The following is a 20,579-nucleotide window of genomic DNA, read 5'->3' as shown; positions in this document are numbered from 1 at the left end:
TTAAAGCAACTTTTTTCTTCAGGCTTTCAGAGGGATATGATGACGTGTTTTCAGCATTATTAATAGTAGTATTATTAATTCCAATTTATTGTCTTTATTCCAATTCATATTCTTTCCTGTTTTCTCTTTTTTTTTTTTTTTTTTTTTTTTTTTTTGTGGCTAGTTCAGGACCTTCCCGAATACTCAAACCACTTTGCTGCATAAACAGTTGTTTCTTTTTCTGTGGAGGTGGAAGCCACCAAAAATGATACATTTCCTTATCCTGTGCCAGCCAGATGGCATTTCATAATTCTGTGCCTTGCATCACTTTAACTGATGGTTCATTTCCAGTTCTGTTGTCTTTCTGTCAAGGAACTGAAAGGAACTTCAGAAGGTCCGCTCAAGTCTTTTTCATGTCCTTCAGAATTCAGTGAACTGTAACATATTTCATAGAACCGTATCTCTACTACCAGTGGATCCTTTCTAACCAGCTTCAGAAGTCAGCCCAATTTGAGCAAAAGTCTGCTGTTGTTGCTTGTGGGAAGATGTGTACCACTCTTTTATCCTTAAGAGCTTTGAGATCATAGTAAATGTTAATGGAATTCAGTGAAAAAGAGTATGATCTAAAGGGGCAAGAACTGGAATCTAGAGTACATTTATTATACCATTAAAATTATAAAAAGAGCGGTATTGTGCTAAAGCACAGAAGCTAGCAAAATTGCTGACAACTAAAAGAGGAACGGATGTGGCTTGATGGGGGAACCTTTAGGGAAAATGGTAAAAAACTTTGAATGCTACTTTTTGCACTACTTAAATGACATCGAAGATAGCAAAGAATTTAAAGTTGCAAACATCCTTTAGCGGCATGACCTCTGCTTCTGCCTAACAGGTCTAAAGGAGCTCAATATATTCAACTTCCAAAGAACAGGCTTCAAATTGTGTTTGGAGCCATTTAAGAAAGCGAGTTTGGTATTTTAGGTTCACTCCATGCAACTTGGCCTTCCCCAGTGGCATTTTGCAATCTGCTGCTCACCTTCCTTATCTGTTGGTCTCACTAGGAGTTGAAGGAATTTAACATGCTGCCAGGGGACCCACAATTTGAAGTCGTTGCTCAAGCAAGCCTTGAAGGCTGGCAGTTTTGTTTAAACAGTGGGCAGACAGAACTGTGTAATGAGGCATGCATAACGCCAGCCCTCGCTGTTTGGCAAAGCCAGCCTCATTCTGTGAGCACTGTGAGCGCCAAATTCACCCCACCAGACAGAAGGACAGAAATGAGCTTTTGAACTTTCTAATGGTTACGGTAAAAGTTCCACATGTTCAGCACTCTGAATCTTCAAAGCATCTTATGAACCACATATATTGGATGGGAAATAGCTGTTAGCTTACAATGAATACTGTGAATTAGGCAATCATTTTATATAGTTTTTAAGGCTTGAATCCTTGTTTTATAGGTTAGGAGTGTGATTATTTTAACATTGTCTTACCTTACAAAGGTGCTAAGAACTTCACAGATGGAAATGTATGTTTGTATAGTCTGAGGCAATCTTGGTAGAGGTGTCTTAAGTTTGCCTTTCCTAAAAATTGAGGTGTATTAGCCTAACCAAAACATGGCGCTAACATGATTGCCTTCCTCCCTGTGTTACAATGGAAAGACGTGCTTCGTATATCAAAATGCCATGGATTTTAAAACTCTCCTACTGGCTCTGTGCACAGGGTGTAAGGATCTGTTTTGGTCGTTAGGTCAAAATGAGATCTAGGAAAGTTTTATGTCCTAAAAAGAGTAAAGGGGACACAATGGGGTGTCAGGAAAGAACAATTATTACTACCTGGGCTGTAGAAGACTGGTAGTTAAAACTGTAGTTACAGCTGTGTGCTTCTTCAAAAAGTCCAGGTTCCTAGTTAATCTTCAGAATGCTTTCAGAGTAGGAGAATACTGCCTTTTTATACATAGGTCAGCCGCCTTCAGCAACATCAGTTAGAGCTGTATCAGGAGTAGTTAGGTGCTTGGCAGCAGTTGCCAAGTGAGCTAGGTGGAGCAAGCGTGAAGACTCGGGCATTTCTGTTTCTTAGTAGGTTTCTCAGCAAGAGAACACATTTGTAGCTTTGGTGGAATTTTTTGAGCATTCAGCACTGCACAATGTCCAGCCTTGTTTGCAGTGTTGAATACTTACGGCTCTCTGTCCTTCAAACTTCTCAGTGGGGATCTGGTCTGACAAAAGGTTCGTCATACCTGGAGCGTCACGTGAATTCAAGTTTTTTGTGTATGGATCATTTTGAGGAATTGGTGCCCATACAAGATCCCTGCTGGCATTGTAGGTATCTGTTAAAATATGATGCAAACCCTACACAGCTTTACTCCTTGTATCTTACGAGTGTTTTTCAAATTTGACTTCTTAATACGTTTTACTTAAATTTGTTGGAGGAGTTTGTGGGTGAGTAGAGAACTGATTTTTTTTATTTCATTAAAAGAAGTAATTTAAGATGGAAGGAGACTTTTTTTTTTTGTGAAATGATTGCAACTTCAGGTGTTTTATCTTACAGTCCACAAACATCCATTTTAAATCTGATTCTTGACAGGTAGGGTGGCTTTTTTTTTTTTTTTTTATTCTCTAGTTATTGGGTTCCTCCAGGGGAAAAATAAAGCCTTGTTAATACCAGCTGTTTGTTTCTTTCGTGGAAAGGAGGGAAGAGGTGAGAAAAAAAAGTAATGTTGAAGTAAAGTAAGTTTACTCTTTCCACACATAGTAAAGAGACACATGTGCATATCCTTAGAAATACATGTATTAATCATCGTATATAATGTTCAGAGAGGGAGAAGTTTTACGTTACTGAATACACTGAAATTTTACTTCAGAATCCTTTGCTTTGAAAGCTTTCCAATGTATTAATATTTGCTTGGATGATGACGGTGCAAACACCGTACTCTGTGGTCACACATGCTTACTGATGAAGAGTGAGCAATACTTTTACTGCAGTTTAGGCCAGATGCATCTGGGCACAAGCTAGTTCTAAGGGCAGAATTTGCAGATATATGCTTTTTTGTATGAGTGAATATCCTGTTTCTGGATGTAATCCTCATAAAGTTACTGCCTGTGAACTACTGAACAGGAGCCCTCTTCCTTACCAGGCAACGTTTAAGCCTGGGTGCTGCAGAGAACTAGCTGTCTCTCGGGAGAGAGGGGCTGAGGGTGCGAGCTTGCTGGAGGGTTGGGGCTTCTTTGCACTACCTTGTGTGGAAAGATTCAGTCATTTCCACCCAAAGCAATGAAATAAAAAGCTCAGTCAGCCATTTCATCTTCAGATACCCCGCCCTCCAAAACAAATATTAAAAAGAAAATGTAGGTTTTGGCCCATACATATCCCAGTAATTTCCACTGATTAAGTTGGTGCTTGTAATTGGGATCCGGACAGGCCATGTTTTGCAAAATACAAGTATCTTTTTATTTCAGTAGAGGAAGTTACAAGATTTATATAGTCCCTTTGATATTTTATTTAACCCGGTAACTGCTTGGGAAGGAAAGAGTCTGTTTAGTTTACCTTTGTCCTAGATTCAGTTTTAATATCTAATGTTTAAATGAAGGGGGGTTGATCTTTATTCCTAATGATTCATGCTGCCTCAAAGCACAGTGGTTTCTAGTTGTGTGCTGCCTTTCCCACTGGGGGATGCAAACAAAAGAACAATAATTTCAGACTCCTCCTTCAGTTTCCAAGAGAACCTTAGCTGCTCAGGGATAGCTTTGAATTTTAAAAGCATTTTTCTTCCAAATTATGTATTGATTGCACACAAAATAGCAGTGCTGTAATATGCAATTTAAAACAAATGCATGATGGTGCTCATTTGCTTTTAATGCTGCTTTTTCCAGCAGAAAAACAAAAAGGGGATTCTGTTCCCATAAACCAGTCTTGCAAAATCCTTACAAACATTTATTAGTCTAGACACAAAATATTCTCAGCCGGCCTCAGCTTGATGATGGCAAGGAAAAAAAAAAAAAAAAAAGCAAGCTAATATTGTACTTGGCTGTCAAAAAAGGGAAAGGAAAAAAAAAAGCTTGCCCCAGGCTAGTGAACCAGTAACATTTTGCTGGGGCTGCCTACAACAACAGATGCATCTTATTCCCATGGGGTTTCCAGGCCTGCCTATTCTCTTATGCTAAACTTGGACGGTCTCATAAACATTCTCTTTGAGTACCACACCCCAGTCGTATCCTGGGCTCTTCTAATTTGGTTGATTTAATAATGACAGTAAACATGTTCATCTTGCCTCTCCTTACCATTCTTTGTATTACCCTGTGTCCCCCCAGATATCATTTAACTAATGCATTAATTCAAAAACAATCCTAATATATGGGAACTGGAATAATTGATAAAAATCAAAATGGTTTAAAATAGGTGATCTAATCACAGTTTAAATCTGCATGTAGGGAATCTTGATTTAAATTATTTCTTCTAATCTTGATTTGCATTTGTGCTTTTGATAACTTTCATAAATGGCAAATGATTCTCATTGTTTGATATTGTGGTAGTTTGCAAAATTTTGTTTTGTAAATGGATAAATGATAATCGGTGAGTGTTTATTTTATCAGTCCTTTATCTCAACATACACTCACTCAGATTATTGATTTTTACTCTTCATCATTTTCTTAGAAAATAGTGAATTATGCATATCTTGTTTTTTAGATAATGATTAGTTCCTGTTATTCCCAATTTATGTCAAACTGCATTTGGTTGGAAATTAAAATTTAATTAAAAATTCCCCTAAACAGCATAACATGTCTGTATTATTAATTAAACTACTGTAAATGTGTAGAATATCTAAAAATACATTTATTCAAGCACGACTTTTTTTTTTTTTAAACCTGTAGATGTATGAGACAAAATATGATACTTTTTTTATACTTACTAGATTAAACCTGTGATGATATTTCTGTGATGACGTATCCATGTCTGTTAAGATTTTAGCCCTGGCAGAGCTCATGCTCAAACCTGAATTGGAGATCTTGCATGGAAAACAACCTGGCCTGCTTTTTCAACTTTGAGGCAGGACACTTCTGTCTATCAGAAAATAATTCTTATCTTCACTCAGTGCAGATGTCTACAAAGTGAATGTCTGTCCGTAAGGTTAGTCACTGACTACCACTAATTCAGTGTTTTCACTAAGAATTTCCAACTTGGTTAACTAAGACAGCATGCTTCTAAAAAAAAAATTACATGAACTAAAACTGTCCGGTTTAATACTGATTTTTTTTTTTTTCTCAGTGCTTTTATCCCATTAATAAAAACTTACCTGTTTACAGTTAGAACAGTACTTCAGGCAGTCATCAGTGCTCTTAACGTTGGTAAATCAGATAGGTGTTATATGAGGGAATGTGTTCACTGTGTTCTTGAAACATTAATGTAAATTAACAAAGTGTTTCTGACTAAAACTGCTTTTGATTTTCCTACTCTGAATACTAGGAGGTTTAAACATAATACTGATTCTTCTCTTCCTTCCTCCCCAACTCTAATGCTGTCCTGTTTTGTGCTGTGTAATTTTTTTTAGGCTTTTCTGTTGCTTCTTAAATGTGTTTTTATCAAGACATACAGTATTTTTAAATACAATTCTACTGCCCATTCTCATTTAAATCAGTGAGAGTATGATTTTGACCCTAGGATATTTATGCAGCTTTAAACTACCTATATATTTTAAAACAGAACTAATCCGATTTTTTAATGGTGTTTAAATCTAATGCAAAAAAGAAGAAAGCAGCCTCACAGCTATTCATTTTAAGTACAGTGTTTTAGTTAACTACATACTTTCCACTTAAATCCTGTTGTGCTAATTTTCCACCATTATACTAGTACATGGGAGACCAAAAATGAAACTGGGTAGTCTTTTTTCGGTAATCTTTTCTCTTGCTTCCCTGCCAGGACTGAACATTGGAGGTTTGTGTTTCTCCTGCAAGAGTTGCTTACAAGACAGGCAGCTCCAGCAGAACAGGGCAAAAGGTGCAGCCTCCAGCTTCACTCAGCCAGTGGCTCCCAAAGTGGGGGTTGTCCTCTCAAGCAGGCTTCTGAGTAGTTAGGAGAGGGGTCATGTGTCTGATGGAAAGTTAAGTCACAGAAGTGAGGTTCACAGTCAAAGTTTGGGGTGTCAGCCTGGATAACAGTGGCACAGGGAACCAGTCTGGTGAAAAACTTGATGATTCTTGCTGGGTTACTTCGCTGCTGCGTGGAAGGCCTTCATTTACGTGAGCCAGGAGCAGTGTGGGACAACATCAGGCTACTGCTGGGCTCCAAGGTCAGCAGCGCTTGTGAAGTAGAACATGTTAAATATGGTAGCTGCAAACCTCCTGGTCTCTGTGCCATGGGCTGAGGTATTTGTTCTAGTCTGCTGACTCTTCAAGACCGTTCGTTACTGTGTGGTAACTTGAGTACACAAGTCATGTATCTCTCTGACTTCTGCGGGTGACCATACTTCGAGATTCAGCTTTTTATTCCACGTTATACTTGGAAGGCTCTATAGTCCCCTGTCTTTTACGTTTTTTTGTCACTGGGCTGATTGGCAGTAAACAATGTTTATCCACTCTGTGAATGCATGATGGTGGAGGGCAGAGGGGGGATCAGTCTTTGTCACACACAGGATAAGACATCATCTCCCACAGGAATCAGCGGGAGCATCTAAGGAGTACAGTACAGTACTCAGCAGGGGGGTGGAGTCAGGTCAGTTGCAAATAAAAATGCTTTGCTTTTTGCAAAGGTTAACTTGGTACACAGTGGTATTTTACTAGATAGTTCAGACCTGCAGAGAGTGTTTATGCAGGCAGCTTGGGCTACCCTCCTTCCTTTTAGTTATAAGCTGAAACATCCCAAAATCTCGGGGAGAAAAATTAGAATAGAAGGGACTTCTGGAGATCATCTAGTCCAGCCTCCTGCTCAAAGCAAAGTTAACTGTGAAGATAAATAGGGTTGTTCAGGGTGTCACTAAGTTTTAAAAACTTCCAAGTAGGAAGTGCCTTAAAAGTTCCGAGTAGATCTCCACAACCTCTCCAGACAACTGGTTGCAGTCCCTCGCCGGCGCTGAGATGCTCTTACTCTAATCACACCTCAAAAGTAATGTACATCTGTAGCAGACCAAGATTATGTTGCTGTTGCAGTGACAGGCAGGTAAACCTGAGCTAGCTTGACAGTCTTACCCTAGTCCTGGCAGTAATTTAGTGCTGCCCTGGGAGTACTTCCACTTAATGGCAGTGACCAAGTACCGTGAATATGGAGAGGGAAGCTTAAGTGTTTTATTTCTGTTGTGAAAGTGCTGCTGCATGACCAGCGTTGGTTGTATCAGGTCAGAGGATAACATCCTGAAGAACTTCTGTAAGATCAGCTGTGCTTGCAAGCATGAACACAAGATTTTTATGCATCCCTCCAGTATGGAGAAGTCTGTCAGTAGGGACTAGGTGAATTCTTGGTTTTGTCTGTCCTTAGTTTATGTGATTCAGCTTAAAATTGTAAAGCTGTTATATGACACTGGAAGCATTCTGGAGTCACATTAAAAAAAAAAACTTTAAAAAACCTTTAACCTTTATCAGCTCCGAAGGCACATTTTTTACGTCTTAAGTGGAAAAGCAAATCATGTGGCAAATGAAATAAAGGACTTCTTAATGCACTCTGCACTTCTTGATCTTCTCAGAAAGTTGTAGCAGACCTAAGAGGCTGGAGGAGGCTTTAAGGAGGGCATGGGGTGGGAAGCAGGTGGGTCTGGGGCATGCAGAAGAGGTTCTGAGGAAGCACATGTGAGCAAAAGCCCGTGGTGGCCTAAGTGGTAGAGGAAGCTTTAAAGAGTAGTTGCGGTCTTGATAATGTGCCTTAAAGTCTTCACCTTGACGTGCACTAACCTAGGTCCATGCAATAGAACTGTAATTTTTTTTGCTTTTCAAGTGACACTCCAAGTCCTTGCTTTTTCCTCATTCATAAAACACTGGCTCATACAAACACTGGGTTTATACATTTATTTCAAGTATTTGGGGATCCTTTACAAGTTACTTAAATTATGGGTCTGTATCCTGGTGTATGCAAGTCTGCATGTACATGTGGAGCATGCAGCAGTGCATATTAATGTTACCTGGTGAGTCCATTCTAAGTACTTGTTTCAGTTTCTTAGGATCGTTGAAATGAGAATTTCTCACACATTGTTTCTATTTGGAGGCTGCTTTTGTTTTCTGTTCATTGAGTTTTGGGGGAACATTCAGCAGGTTCAAGAGCAAAATCAACAGAGTGAGGAGGGAGGCAAGGAGAGGAAGAGAGGCAATCTCAGTGTAAAAGCCATATTATCTTTCTTTTTCTGACCAGCTCTGTGCCTCAGGGATTTGACATAGGAACTTGAAATTTCGCAAGGATCTACCCCTGAGGTCTGAGAAATGCATTCCACTGTTTAGAGAAAAAAAAAAATGGCAGAATTATGAGTCATAAGGTATCACTACCTTTTTGTATCCAAGGCAGAATTTGCAGGATGTTTTGTTACCTGCTCTTGGATCATGCTTTTATGCCTGTCATGCACACTTGCAGGCTGCTTTAAACCACCTGTATTAAATGGATTGTCATCCTCCGTCTATCTGGGTTATTGTATTGGCATGCATCAACACAGTCCTTAAACTGCTGCTGCTTCTTGCGCTCCTGCAGATGCCACTGGCTTAGCAGGAGGTATGAAAGTGTTGGGAGCTGGTAAGCCTTGAGATCTAGTCCCCCTTCTTTAAGGGTAGAGCCCTCCCAATACTGTTAACTGCTGTTGAAAAGATACCATTTTGCTACAGTGACAGGCAAATATTAATGAAAGCACATAGCAGCTGATTTGAAATCTGGTTTCCAATGTGACAAGGGCACGTACAGTTAGTTGCCATCAATGGAGGAGGGGGAGAGGAGAGCGAGACAATCTGTGCTGAGCTGTGTCACCTTTAAAAGCGCGGGGGTTCCTGTATAGCACGAGGGATGATTAGAGAATGAGTTGGGCTATCTAGCAAAGGAGACCATCTGTAGGACTGCTGCTTTGGTCTCTGAAGAAGCTAAAAGGTGTCTGGGGACATGAACTTCGGGAAGTGAAAGGAAGGTCTTGTACTTCCAGTGCTAGACTAGGGCCTGGGAAAACAAAGGTCTCTATAAATTTTTCGCCTGGGAAAAAAGAAAATACAGATTCAAGTCAAAAGGAACATTTTGTGAAATCATGTCTGTGCCAGATTGTTTCATTTTAAAGGAAATCCCAGGAGAATAAAACCTTTTGTTTTGATGTTTTAAGGAGAACCTTTCTTGATAAATGGTTTTTAAAATAATAATTCTTTACTGGTTTGTTTTTTTTTTTAAAGCCAATATGAAACATTTTGGGGGTTGAATTAAATGTTTATTCAACCCAAAGCACATTTAAAAATCTTTTCATGTCAATAATTTATCTCTTCCTCCTTTCCTTTTTCTATGTAACAGCACAGCAAGCAAAACAAAACAGAGCTGTAACTATGCAAAAACAGTATCCCTAACTCTGCTGCCATTTTATTGGGTATGATTAAGCATTTACCTAAGCCTGATACTCACTTTCAAGAACAATCCTGCAGAGATGTCTGATGTTAAAAGTACTGAGTGCTCACAATTTGAATTGAACACTCTAGAGGTCAAAAAAACCCCCAAAAACCTGCCTGTGTGAGGTTTAGCTGCCAAGGTGACCAAATCACGTAGAAAATACGTGCTTATGTGACTGAGGAGCAGAGACACGCACCATATATGTTAAAGGTACTTCTTCATCACTGCACCCGTGATTGTTAAGTACTTGTCATGTTTGGTCAGTAGCTTCTATATGATCAGACATAAAAACTGGTTATGGCTTTGTGTGTCAAGAGCAGTGGCACAGGTTACTGTGCTCACTGTAGAGGTACCTGAGGGATATAACAGAGGAAGATAATCTAGGTCATTTACTGGCCACTTCTGGCCTGAAATTCTGAAGTTTATTTTGATGGAACCTGCTCATTACCCATTAAAATCAGTGGGGATGGGAGGTAACTGAGAAAGTCTAGTCACATGTCCTGTGGCAGGCTCCTTTCAGCTTCCACTGGGCCTCATGTCAGCTTCCCAGTGCTCCAGCACGGATCTGGCTTTGGCATACCCTGAAGCTGTGTGTGGGCAGGCAATACAGTAGCTTTTGGTACTTGCCTCCCTCATTACAAATTGTAATGCAGCAAGGACCCTAATGTTTGTAGCACACGTGAAGTCTTGCTGAAATCAGTTTGACAAGTTTCGCTCCCGTGTTGAATTAGAACCAGACCTCATTTTAAAATAGGGATCAAATGTGAATATTGCAGGGTTTAGATAGAGATGTGGCTTTATTTTGGAGTCACAAGCAGTAATGCCCTCTGAATGTTGCGGATAATGAGCAACTGAAGAAAATGGCACTATAAAACAAAGTCCTTCACCCTCCTCACTGAGAGGCACCACAGATCAGAGCAGATTAGCCTACACTGAGCTCTGTGCAGAATAGTTTTTGACATGGATACATCTACTCTGAATAAATGGTCATAGTTAGAAGGAAGCTAAACAAAGGATCAACAATTGCATATTGTCATGGATTAATGAGATGCTATAAGGAGAAGACAAAACGACATTTTCTGTGTTGAGAGAGATGGTAGGCAATTTGTAATCTAGGTGATTTTAAAAGTTGGGAGCAGTGTCTATTGCTTCATCTTGTCCTGAGCCACCCTGTTTGTGCATATTCTTAAAATCACATTATTTGGCTTTGGATTTTTTGTTGGCATGCTTTTCCTGCACACTGGATGGAAGTGTCATACAGCAAGCAGGGAGAAATGCCTTTTCATAAAGCATACAACCTGAACACACAGTGAACACTTTCTGTAAACTCATTTATTTTCTTGCTGCATCAGCTACTCCTGTTTGGGGGAGGGAAGGAAGAGGTGGGTAAAAAATTTGTGCTAGAAACAGATTCTTTTACGTGTGTCTTCTGTTGTCAACCCTTTGTCTTTTCCTTCTCAAACTATGATCAAAGGGGCAGAAGGTTTCTGCCTGCATTTAGAAAATATTTATATAAATCTTTATCCAAATCTGCTATAGAGACAACTTTAAATGCTGAATTCCACTCCAGAGAATAAATCGGTCTTAATATAATTATTAATGAATTGGGATTATCAACTGTTTATGGTCTGTTTCTGAAGAGCAGTGTCCTGAGCAATTGCCTGCCCAAAGATAAAATCTAAGATCCTGGACCTTCATAAAAAGTAAGTGCAGGCATACTTTTTTGTTCCTGGAAAAATGTCTGTTACATGGGCTGGTTTTGCTAGGAATGTCAGTTGTATGAAAATCTGAGGTAAAATTACAGAAGGAGATTTCAGTGATGAATGTCTTGGGAGATTAAGAGTGCAACTAATTGAAATTTTCTCTCCAGATTCTTTCATTGAAAAATGCTGCTTTTGACATAAAGCAAACACCTGGAATATTTCATTACAAAACCAATTGCACAATATAATGTCAATATTAACAGTGAGGGATATAATACAGTCCGGATAAAAATAGAAAATCTTAAACAATATTAACTCATGTATTTGATGGTAAAGTATGTAAGGGACAAGCCAAAGCAATCTCTGAAATATTAGTGATGATCTTCAGGAATTCATGGAGGATGGGAGGAGGTCTCAGAGGACTTGAGACAGGCAAGCATAGTACCTGGTCTTAAATGAGGGAGAGGCATGAGCAGTGGAGGAGAACATGTAGGAAATCACAGATTGGTTAACAGATCTTCATTGCCAGGACAATACAGGAAGAATTTACTAAAAATCAGTCTGTAAGAACCTAGAGAATTGTAACAAGGTTCTTAAAATGGTGGATTTGTCAAAACCAGACTATCTCAAGCCAATCTCATTTCATTTTTTGCTGCAGTAATTGGCCTACTGGAATGGGATGTTGCAAACTTTACTGAAGTCAAGACACACAGCAAGGTCCCGCATGGCATTCTTGTGAGCAGTACAGGAGAGGTGTTTCAGAAGAACTGAAGTACAAGGGTGATGCATAATTGGTTTGATAAACTACTTGAGTGTGAGTTTTCCTAATCTCCTGGTAAACGGAGAGAACGTGTCAGGTAGGGTGCTACAGATGGAATAATCCCATTAGCACCAAAGAGAAGGGAACGGAGGTTTCTGTAAAGTCTGTGGAGGAAAGAAGGCTAGGAAGGGTTGCAAGCATCTCGCTTTGTTGAGATTTTAGTGAATGCTGGTGTAGCTCTTCATAGCCCTGAATTAAACAGAGTTTTGAAATCACAACATCCTTTAAAAAAACGAACACATCTTACATAGCATAGTCAGAAGAGCATAGATGCAGCTTTCTTTTTCTGAGACCTGCTTGCATCAAAGAAATCTATTGCTCTGTTGGTAAACAGTGGAGGGATAGGATAATCTGCCTGTGTGCCGTGACCGAAACTGAACCACAGCAAACAGAGATGTGATACAGAGATTTAGCTAAAAGGCTGTAAGTGATGCAATTGCACGTGGACCTGTAGGCTTACAGGCACTGTGAACACTATTGGGTGAATGAGGGCACTGGAGAAAAACACAGATTTGTTGGACAGGTTTCCCATTTTATTTATTATCTCCAGTCTTATTTCAAGCGTGCTTCAATACTGCATGTCAGGTCAAATGTTGCTTTCACTTGTGCTCTCTGCCATCTCAGAGCAGGACCCTCAGCAAGCCCTTACGCTCAGTCAGGCTGCCCTGCATATAGGTCCTATGTGCTGTGCTAGGGATGAGGTACTGCAGAGTACTGCAGTCACTTTTCGAACTGCTACTTCAGTCAGCAAAACTAGCTGTTAAGTAGCTTTTGAAAATGGGCATTTCTGGCATTTTTGAAATTTTAGTCAAGATCGCAGAAAGATTAGGTAATACCACCCAGCTCTTCCCCCAGAGCATTGCTCAACATTGAGTCTTGGCAGTTGTCTGTCTTTTGTCAAGAGCCCTCTAGCCCCATAGAGAAGCAGTACGCTTAATAATGGTCTACCTCTTGTCCCTCAGGACCCGGAGACAAACAGATCCATTTAGCTTTGCTTCATGGTTCTCTCACTGCAAAGATAAATGAGATGGCCTGCAATACATTGTACATACATTAAAATAAGTATCTTTTACACTTCTGTGCAGTTTTACAGACTGCCAGCATTAACTTGTGGAAGAAGGGTATCTTTCAACTTCAGTACTATTAAATAATTGTGATCCCAGAATGATGATTACCCACGATTTATTGAGCATTGTCAGTGTCTTTAATGCCGTGTAACTGTATCCTTGGCATAAAAAGCCTCTCACATCAGGCTGTGCACTTTGGTTGTAAGCACAGAAGTAGTGCAGAGTGTGACTGTTAAAAGCATTTGGGGAGGATTTTTATGGAAAAGTGAGGTAAGGCACACAGTTTCAGAAACAGAGCTTATGGAGCAGCAATGAGTGGCAGCTATTGATGAACACTTCTGTCTTTTGCCTAAAGAAAAAATGTGAAGCTAAGAATTATTTATCTTCCTTCTTACCCACAGCCTCTGCCTTCCCATAATCAAAAAGAAAGAACCATCTTACCATACGGTGAAAAGTAGTATTTCTTTTCCCCTTCCCATTATCTTGTAACTGCCTTTCTTCCTTTTACACTGTTCTTTTTCCTTTAAGACTTTGTCATCAACAAAGCTGGCCTTCTGTTTTTAACCTGTTACATGCTGTTTTAACCTGTTACCCTTTCTAAACCTTCTGAAACAGCTACTGAGTATTCCCCTTGAACTTGAGCATGCCCCCACTTTGGGAAGTAGATGATATTCCACTGTCTAAAAATTCATGTACCTATGGGATTTCTGGTATGGGAAATCAGTGACTGATTTTATTTCAAGAAGAAAACTATTACGGAGTTTATAACCCTCTGCAGAAGTTTGTGCATCATTTCCAACAGACTAGTTGTGGTCCCTGTGGGATAAAATTCACTCCAGTCTATGCTATTTAAGATTTTATTTATTCTCTGAATTTCCGTAGGCCTTAAATTTATTTGGTGGTACTTTTGTTTTTCTTAGAAATGGACAAAGGAGTTCTAAACAGAAAATACCTAATTTTGTTTGGCTTCTGCTTGCTATATCAGTCTTTAATGTTTTTTCTCTCTGGTACAGTTCACACAATCAGTCATGTCCCTGTTAATGCATAGAGGCATGAAAACAGATTTTAGTTAATTGCCATGTGCTAGCAATCAACTTATTGGTTTGGGATTGGTCTTCAATTGGAGAATGACATTTGGGGAGCTAGGAAGAAAGGATAGTCATCTTTTGTCTGTCAAAGTGCCTTAAAAAGGCATTGTTTTGCCTGTTTTCAGACTTGGGAGAAAGGCCCTGCACATGTTCATGTTTGCATATATAATGCAATAGAAAAAGACTCTAAGCCTGCCTTTTCTGGGACCCTTCACAACCTCTGACATGAAAGACATGACTGAGTCAGTAGTGGAGATGTCATACTGGGGTCAAGTTTGTGATAGGAAGGACTTGAGCTCACAAGGCAGTCGAGAGAAGTTGTCATACCATAGGCAAAGCAGTCCAAACGCAAGAATGCAAAAATTATGTAGGACAACTGACCTAGCATTGTGCAAAGAAAAAGGCTTCTGAAGAAAGGGAAACAGAAAATTACCTGGTTTACACCATCCTGTGTTTTATGCCTTTTAGTGCATTGACAAAAACTAAAACAAATTTCAGCCTGTAATAAGTGGATTGGATTTTGCCTTTCTTAACCTAGCTTCGAGTAACTCTGTTTGGAATGGGTCTGCTGGTTTCAGGGGATGGCAGTGGCAGATTGAAACCCAAAGGACTGAATTACCTTAAGCCAAAATATGTAGCAGAATAGAAGTTACTCTTTAAATTGAACTAATTCCCCTGTCTCTTCTTTGCTACAGGTGGTGGATGTGGACTTTAAAACAGTGTGTCTCAACATTTCATCCTCAACTATCTATTTTTAATCTGATTGCACTACAAAAGAAAAGCTGCTAATGGGATAAATGTTGAGACTTTACAAGAACTGACTTGAAGTACCGAAAGCCATTATTACTAATCAAGAAGAGCTTGAAGCTAAGTCTGTATCTGACCAGTCAGTATCATTTTCACATAACAGGCATGGCAAGTAAACGAAAATCAACAACACCGTGCATGGTCTTAGCCAACGAGCAGGATCCGGATCTAGAAATGGTATCAGACTTGGAGGAAGGACCACCTATACTCACGCCAGCAGATAACCCTACAGCAGAGAGCGTAACAAGTGATGAGGATGTTCATGAGTATGTGGATTCAGACAATCAGAAAAATACAAGTAAAGTAGAAGGTGGTTATGAGTGTAAATACTGTACTTTTCAAACTCCAGATCTCAATATGTTTACTTTTCATGTAGATTCAGAACATCCCAATGTAGTGTTAAATTCATCCTATGTTTGTGTAGAATGCAATTTTCTCACCAAAAGATACGATGCTCTCTCAGAACATAATTTGAAGTACCACCCTGGAGAGGATAATTTTAAATTGACCATGGTGAAACGTAATAATCAGACAATCTTTGAACAAACAGTAAACGATCTCACTTTTGATGGGAGTTTTGTTAGAGAAGAAAATGCTGAACAGGCCGACTCCTCTGAGGTGTCCTCATCAGGGATCTCAATTAGCAAAACTCCTATTATGAAAATGATGAAAAACAAAACCGAGAGTAAACGTATCGCTGTTTTCCACAATGTAGTTGATGACATTCCTGGTGAAGAAAAGGGAGCTGAAAATGAGCCAAACTCTGAAGAAGTAGTAGAAAACCCACCACCAGCAGTTTCTGAGTCAAAAGCAAGCCATTCAGTTGTTTGCAGTGCAGCAGATGTGGCTAGTGCAGTAGTGACTCCAGCACCAGTTCTTCAGCCTGGAGTGGCACAGGTTATAACAGCTGTTACAGCTCCACAGAACTCAAACCTGATTCCAAAAGTCCTAATACCTGTAAATAGCATTCCAGCCTATAACACTGCTTTGGATAACAATCCTCTTTTGCTTAACACCTACAACAAATTCCCATATCCAACCATGTCGGAAATCACTGTTCTTTCCACTCAAGCTAAGTACACAGAGGAACAGATTAAAATATGGTTTTCTGCGCAGCGTCTGAAACACGGTGTGAGTTGGACGCCAGAGGAAGTGGAGGAAGCAAGGAGGAAACAATTTAATGGCACAGTGCATACTGTGCCACAGACAATTACTGTTATTCCAGCACACATTTCCGCCGCTAGCAATGGTTTACCTTCAATTTTACAGACATGCCAAATAGTTGGTCAACCAGGGCTTGTTCTCACTCAAGTTGCAGGTGCAAATACGTTACCAGTAACAGCCCCAATAGCTTTGACTGTAGCGGGAGTCCCAAACCAAACACAGTTACAGAAGAGTCAGATTCACACTGCTCAGCCTATTGCAGAAACCAAACAAGTAGCTGCCGTTCCAGCCCCTCAGCCTATCAAAAATGAATCCACACTGATGAATCCTGACTCCTTCGGCATCCGAGCAAAAAAAACTAAGGAACAGCTGGCAGAATTGAAAGTCAGCTACCTTAAAAATCAGTTTCCTCAAGATTCAGAAATTGTTAGACTTATGAAAATAACGGGCCTGACTAAAGGAGAGATCAAAAAATGGTTCAGCGATACACGCTACAATCAGAGAAACTCAAAGAATAATCATGGGATTCATCTCAACAGTGATTCGTGTGCCACCATTGTTATTGATTCAAGCGATGAAATGAATGAGTCTCCAACGGGAGTCACTCCACAGAGCAAGTCATCGTGGAGCGCTTTTCCTGATTTCACCCCACAGAAATTCAAAGAGAAGACTGCTGAACAGCTGCAAGTCCTCCAAGCAAGTTTTCTTAATAACCCTGTCCTTACTGATGAAGAGATGAATAGGTTAAGAGCCCAAACCAAACTGACCAGGAGAGAGATTGATGCCTGGTTTACAGAAAGAAGAAAATCAAATGTCTCAAAGGAAGAGAGAGCTGACTTGAGTGAGAGCAATGTTGGCAGCTCAAAAGAAGAGGCTGGAGAAACATCTGTGGGAGATGGAGCAGCAGGAGCAAAATCAGGGTGTTCTACTTCAAGCAAAATAGGCAAAAAATCACCAGAGCAGTTGCACATGCTTAAAAGTTCCTTTGTCCGTACTCAGTGGCCATCTCCACAAGAATACAACAAGCTAGCAGAAGAAACTGGGCTCCCAAGATCAGAAATTGTGAGCTGGTTTGGAGATACTCGGTATGCCTGGAAAAATGGTGGATTGAAATGGTATTATTATTACCAGAGCGCCAATGCAAACAGTCTGAATGGCCAAGGCTTTGCAAGAAAGAGAGGGAGAGGAAGACCAAAAGGGAGGGGGAGAGGGAGGCCTCGGGGGAGGCCTCGGGGAAGCAAGAGGTTAAATTGCTGGGACAGAGGTGTGTCTGTCATAAAATTCAAAACTGGAACAGCAATCCTGAAGGACTACTATATGAAGCACAAATTCCTTAATGAGCAAGACCTCGATGAACTAGTAGCCAAATCTCACATGGGATATGAGCAGGTCAGAGAGTGGTTTGCAGAAAGGCAAAGAAGATTAGAACTTGGAATAGAGCTGTTTGATGAGAACGAGGAGGAAGACGAAATGCTGGAAGATCAGGAAGATGAGGAAGAAACGGATGATAGTGATACTTGGGAACCCCCCCGACATGTTAAGCGTAAACTTTCAAAATCAGATTGACGTGCAATTTGGGATTTGGGGGCCAAAAACCTATTAATTAGGTTTGATGTTATGGTGAAGAGCCAAGTGATTTTTTGTGGCCTTCAGTTTAGTAAGCACCTGCTTAGCATCTTCCTTCCACCTAAAAGAACATGGGCAAGGTGCTACCTGTGCAGGCAACAACTATTTGCTTCCTTGCTACAAGAGATGGACATCCTCAGGCCTAGCCTAGGACGTGGGGTTATAAATCAGATCCAGTTCGGCTCCTCCTCTTCCACATTACCGATGGGAAGGTTCATGTTCATCATTCACGTGACTGCTTCTCAATATTTAATTGCCTTATGTTGTTTAATTCCAAAAAAAACCAGACACTTTTTTTGTTGATGTAGGAGAACATTGCCTGCTCATGAAGGAGGAAAATACAAAAACCTCTTTTTGCAAACATCGCTTCACCTGAAAGGTTTCAAGGCCTGGGTTTATTTCTTAAGGAAAGAGTTGAAAACAAAAGAGAAGGGGAAAAGTGTGACAAAGGAATCAATGAACCTAGGGGTGAGGATTGCTTGGTTTAAGAAAATAAGGTGATATTGGCACCTTTTGCGTGTCTTCAGAGTGTTTTGGGTTTACAGAACTTGTGCTGAAATGTTCCTTGTTGATAATTATGAGCTAACTGAATGAGTCTAATGCTAGAAGATGCTTTTCGTTACATTTAATCAGTGTATCCTACATCAGTTTAATTTAAATGCCTGACAGACTTGATGCAGTTAATCGTAACATTTGTTTCTAGCTTGAGCATTCTTTCCTTTGTTGGAAATGGTAAGAAAAGTATGTATATTTCTAGCTAAAAAGAATAATTTCTTGAAATCTTACACTGAATTTTAAGGTAAACGTGAAGTGGAAACTGCCTAAAAGTTGTTCAGAGTTGCTTAGGGTTTTGTAAGAATACACAGATACAGAGACGAAAAGTGTCTTCGGGTGCTAGTAAGATAGATTTTCAAGTAAGCTGTAGCAATGACATGATGTTTAATTCTCAAAAAAAAAAAATTATATGGCTTTTAGATGCTTAGGAATGATAAACACACTAGTGTTTAATTGTTCTTCAGCAATAGCCCAGTGGAATGATTTGTGCACAAGTTTAACCTAATTTCATCCTAACAGATTGCGCTTGCCACTATGCTAATTGTTCTTAGGACTGCTGGGTGAATGCACTTATTTTCAGAGGTTGTTTGATCTACCTGAAGTGAACTCCAGAAGTAGTTTAATCTGATACAAAACATCTACATCTTGAATAAGTGTCTTTAAAACAGGAAAAAAAAAAAAGCCATTTAGTCTCAAGACATTGAACTCTACTGAGCTTGAATTAGCAACTTAAAAACAATGGGCCAAATTCACAGAAGTTAGTTTAGGCAGATGTCTGGCATCCTAGAGAACTGGTACTCTGAGGAAGAGTAGTTTGTGTTCTTGCTACTGTCGGTCTGCATTTTTTTAGGGGTAAGCTACTTTATATTTAGATGTGAAAAGATGATGATGAATCAGTGCTGCTGTCACCAGCATTGTCTGCTTTTACATTGGCACTAACAGAAAGGATACTAGCAATCTCCTTTTGCACATTTGTCAGCATCTTCTCTGTAGGCTTCTGCATTTGATGACCAATGAGAGACAGAGTAGTGTAGAGAAAATGTGTCCTCGGCTTCTGCATTTGATGACCAATGAGAGACAGATTAGTGTAGAGAAAACGTGTCCTAATGTTTCCACATTTCCAAGAACCTAATCTGGAATTACTCTTTCTTCCTCACTGTGATAACTTGTCAAAAGACCAAGAAAGTCCTTTTAGTCATGATTTTCTGAAGCAGAGGAGTCCATGTTAGATCTGTTTTCCATACTGGATTGTGGGTGAAACCTAGGTGAAAGCAAGAAAGGGTATAATGTCTGCCAAAAAATGCTGTTAACTCACCTTCCTCTCTGGACACTTGTAGCTGCGCTTCTGCTCCCAGATTGAACAGGCTGCCTGAGTTGCAGGAGGATGTTCTGTGTGAAAGCCATTTACCAGGGTGAGCTCTTCTGACTGTTTTGAGATTGCAGGAAAGAAAAAGGCAATGGCTTTTTGTGTGTGACACGGATTTGATGACAAAACTATTTCCTGGCTTCCAAGACTCAAATCGGTGAGGCGCAAAGTGGCCAGTGGTGCTAGAGAAGACTAGCCAAGAATCCCTCAGTTTAACTTTGGGGTGGGGGAGAAGCAACACTGTGTTGTCAGCGTATTTCATTGGAGCGCTTATGACTCTGGATGTGCGGTGGTGTAAGAGAGATCAGGATCTGGCCTTTTCAGCATTGAGTGCTACATGTGGTTGGGAGGTCTTCTTGTTTGGCTGGTAATGGTGTGGATGAGGCTGTTGTAGATGCCAGCAGATACAACAAAGGCTCGTGTCAGCTTCAAGCTCTGCTGGGAATACAGGGTCAAAAATCAGTGCTTGCTGAGTGGGAAAGGACAAAGCTAGTAGGGAAAGAGATGCTATTTTTAAGTTTCCAAAAATATTAAAGCAAATTCTTAAAATCCTTGGGAATATGCTTCTAGCAAGCAAAATCTGGAGTTGCCTTAATCCTTAAGGTTGACCCAGAATTAATTTTCTTTTAAACAAAACAAAAAAAAATACCTCGCCCAAGCAACCTGTCCAAATAAACATCTCCATTTTTTGTTAGCAGAGACTGCATTTAGGTTAGCATTAAATCAGACCTTCTTTAAAAGATGGGAAAAAATAAAGATTCAAGTTAATTATATGATTAAACTGGGAAATTTTCCATTTTGGCAGTGTTCTGTTAAATAACACTCGGCTACAATGGTAGGCCTTAGCACATCTGGTCTGAAAAACAC

The 20,579-nt window shown here is 39.9% G+C and overlaps 1 protein-coding gene across 6 annotated transcripts in view; it reads left to right on the top strand.

Moving 5' to 3' along the window:
• ZHX1 (zinc fingers and homeoboxes 1) overlaps window positions 1–20,579 on the top strand; it is a 29,078-nt gene that overhangs the window by 3,399 nt on the left and 5,100 nt on the right. For 4 of the 6 annotated variants that reach the window (XM_052787217.1, XM_052787216.1, XM_052787215.1 and 1 more), the window contains exon 3: window positions 14,890–18,259. In XM_052787217.1, the coding sequence (XP_052643177.1) occupies window positions 15,107–17,731 (2,625 nt within the window). In that variant the 5' untranslated portion in view covers window positions 14,890–15,106 and the 3' untranslated portion in view covers window positions 17,732–18,259. Of the gene's footprint in view, window positions 1–4,960; window positions 5,098–13,531; window positions 13,554–14,889; window positions 18,260–20,579 lie in introns of those variants that run through there. The other 2 variants (XM_052787220.1, XM_052787219.1) reach the window with 2 other exon arrangements.

The sequence above is a fragment of the Harpia harpyja genome, chromosome 5 (genome assembly GCF_026419915.1).
Source record: "Harpia harpyja isolate bHarHar1 chromosome 5, bHarHar1 primary haplotype, whole genome shotgun sequence".
NCBI classification, from domain to species: domain Eukaryota; kingdom Metazoa; phylum Chordata; class Aves; order Accipitriformes; family Accipitridae; genus Harpia; species Harpia harpyja.
The sequence above is the reverse complement of the archived record's forward strand: the minus strand, read 5'-3'. Positions and strand labels throughout refer to the sequence as shown.